This window comes from Ursus maritimus, unplaced genomic scaffold (assembly GCF_017311325.1).
Source record: "Ursus maritimus isolate PB19 unplaced genomic scaffold, ASM1731132v1 scaffold_9, whole genome shotgun sequence".
Taxonomy (NCBI): domain Eukaryota; kingdom Metazoa; phylum Chordata; class Mammalia; order Carnivora; family Ursidae; genus Ursus; species Ursus maritimus.
In genome coordinates, this window is record NW_024427107.1 from 10757143 (window position 1) to 10758974 (window position 1832).

Sequence of the window (1832 nt, forward strand, 5' to 3'; positions counted from 1 at the left end):
CAATCCCCTGTGAGGGAGTAATTTGCTAGCTCTTTCTGATATAAAAGCTATGCAGACCTTCAGCCAGATTCTCAATGCTTTTGGTTCCCTAGCAAATCTCTGATACCCTCAGAATTCTCTTGAAGACTTTGGAATTCTGGAAAGAGAAGTGGCTTGGAGAGACACAAAAGACAGCGAGAATCTCAATTTCTGTCAATAGCTTTCAAATTCAGAATGCTTTCCTTTTTTTTTTTTTCCATTTTGCTGTCTGGTTACTCACCTTTCATTTGGAGACATTCTTGACAGTACGCTTTCCCTTCCTACCCCACCCCTGCTTTAATTCCTAAATGTTTTCTGGATTTTGTGAAAAGCATGCAGCTTAAGGAATTTTAGTTGATTCGCCTTCAATGTTTTTTTTTTTTCTTTCTTTTTCTCGGAGGAGAGGAGTTTACAGGATTGACTAAAACCAGCTGAGAACCAAGAAGCAACCCTTTTCAGATAGAGAACCCATCTGTTTAGTCTTGGAGCTTGTGTGATTTTTAGGGCAATTCTCTGTTGTAGAGTATGAAGAAAGAAAGTTCTTAAGTATCAGTTTTTTGTTTGCATCAACCAATGAAATGTAGAAATAAAGGATTGGTTACTTTAATTTGCTGCTAAATGAAAAGTAGGTTTGGCTTTATTCATGTCACCGTAAAAACTAAATAATAAAGTCTTCACACCAAGCGTGATTTTTTTTTTTGCCAGCAAAAGTTAAAACATCAAAGAAACCTCTTTCGAATACTAACAAATTTACTTACAAACACCTATATTTATTATTTCATAAATAGGCGCAACAGGTTCCATAAAAAAAGATTAAATACAGACACAGTATGAAGAAACAATAATACAGAGCCATATGTAAAGGTTATAATTTAGCTGTTTCCAATCTGTTTCTGCATCTAATAAAATACCAGGTAAGCATTTGGCAGTTTTATACATAAAAGGACTTAAATGACATTTACTAACCATTACACAAAAAGTGATACAAAAAAGCAATTTTTTCTGCAGTACAAAATAAATGTGTTTGCGCTTCCCTTAACACTAGTTTCTTTTTGTCTGGTCAATGAGACAAAGCCAATTCTGTTTTTAAATTAAAATCATTTGGGAATACGTTTTTTTTTTCTTCAAATATTTTGAAAATATAGAACTATTAGTCCGTTGTTTTAAAAATGAAGTAAAAATATGAATGTTTGCCAATTTAACCCCTATTGTGAAATCAATAAACTGGAATGAGCCAGTTTCAAATTACAATTTAGCTACAAAAACATTCACATTTTATACTCTAGGAGAGTGTGACATAGATGCTATTTACAAACTTGCTATGATTGCTACATCAAGCCATTTAAAAAGTCTTTAGTAGTTTCATATAAACACCCATTATGAAAACCAATGGAAAATCCAGGACTTTTATCCGAGACATCTACAGTCGCTAAGGCAGTTACTATAGCGCAGCACTTCACAGCAAAAAACCAACATAAAATCTGAATGGTCCAAATTTCCTTCAGGGAAGAAGAAAAACAATGTCCATAAGGGATTAAAAAAATAATAAAGAAGCATGACTATTTCTTCCAGAGTGGGTGACCCACAAGCTCAAATGGTCCTAAGTGCTTAGCAACTTGTATTTTCTAATAAAATGGAGAACTGCCTTGGCTGTACAAAGCAATCCACGGTGAAAAGACTTCCCTGAATTCCTCAGTGGAAAGAAGAGGTGTTCAGACTTTCAGGTAAGGTACAGTGCTTTGTCCCTCTGCATGCCCCTGTGTGAAGAGAGAACAAACAGTGCCTGGTTAGGAGACTAGGGCTACAGGTGACCG

The 1832-nt window shown here is 35.1% G+C and overlaps 1 protein-coding gene across 4 annotated transcripts in view; it reads right to left on the reverse strand.

The window, feature by feature from the left end:
* Positions 1-633: 633 nt before the first annotated feature.
* TOX (thymocyte selection associated high mobility group box) overlaps positions 634-1832 on the reverse strand; it is a 292833-nt gene continuing 291634 nt past the window's right edge. For all 4 annotated transcript variants that reach the window (XM_040626093.1, XM_040626092.1, XM_040626094.1 and 1 more), the window contains one exon: positions 634-1775. In XM_040626093.1, coding sequence (XP_040482027.1) covers positions 1739-1775 — 37 coding nt within the window. In that variant the 3' untranslated portion in view covers positions 634-1738. The remainder of the gene's footprint in view (positions 1776-1832) is intronic.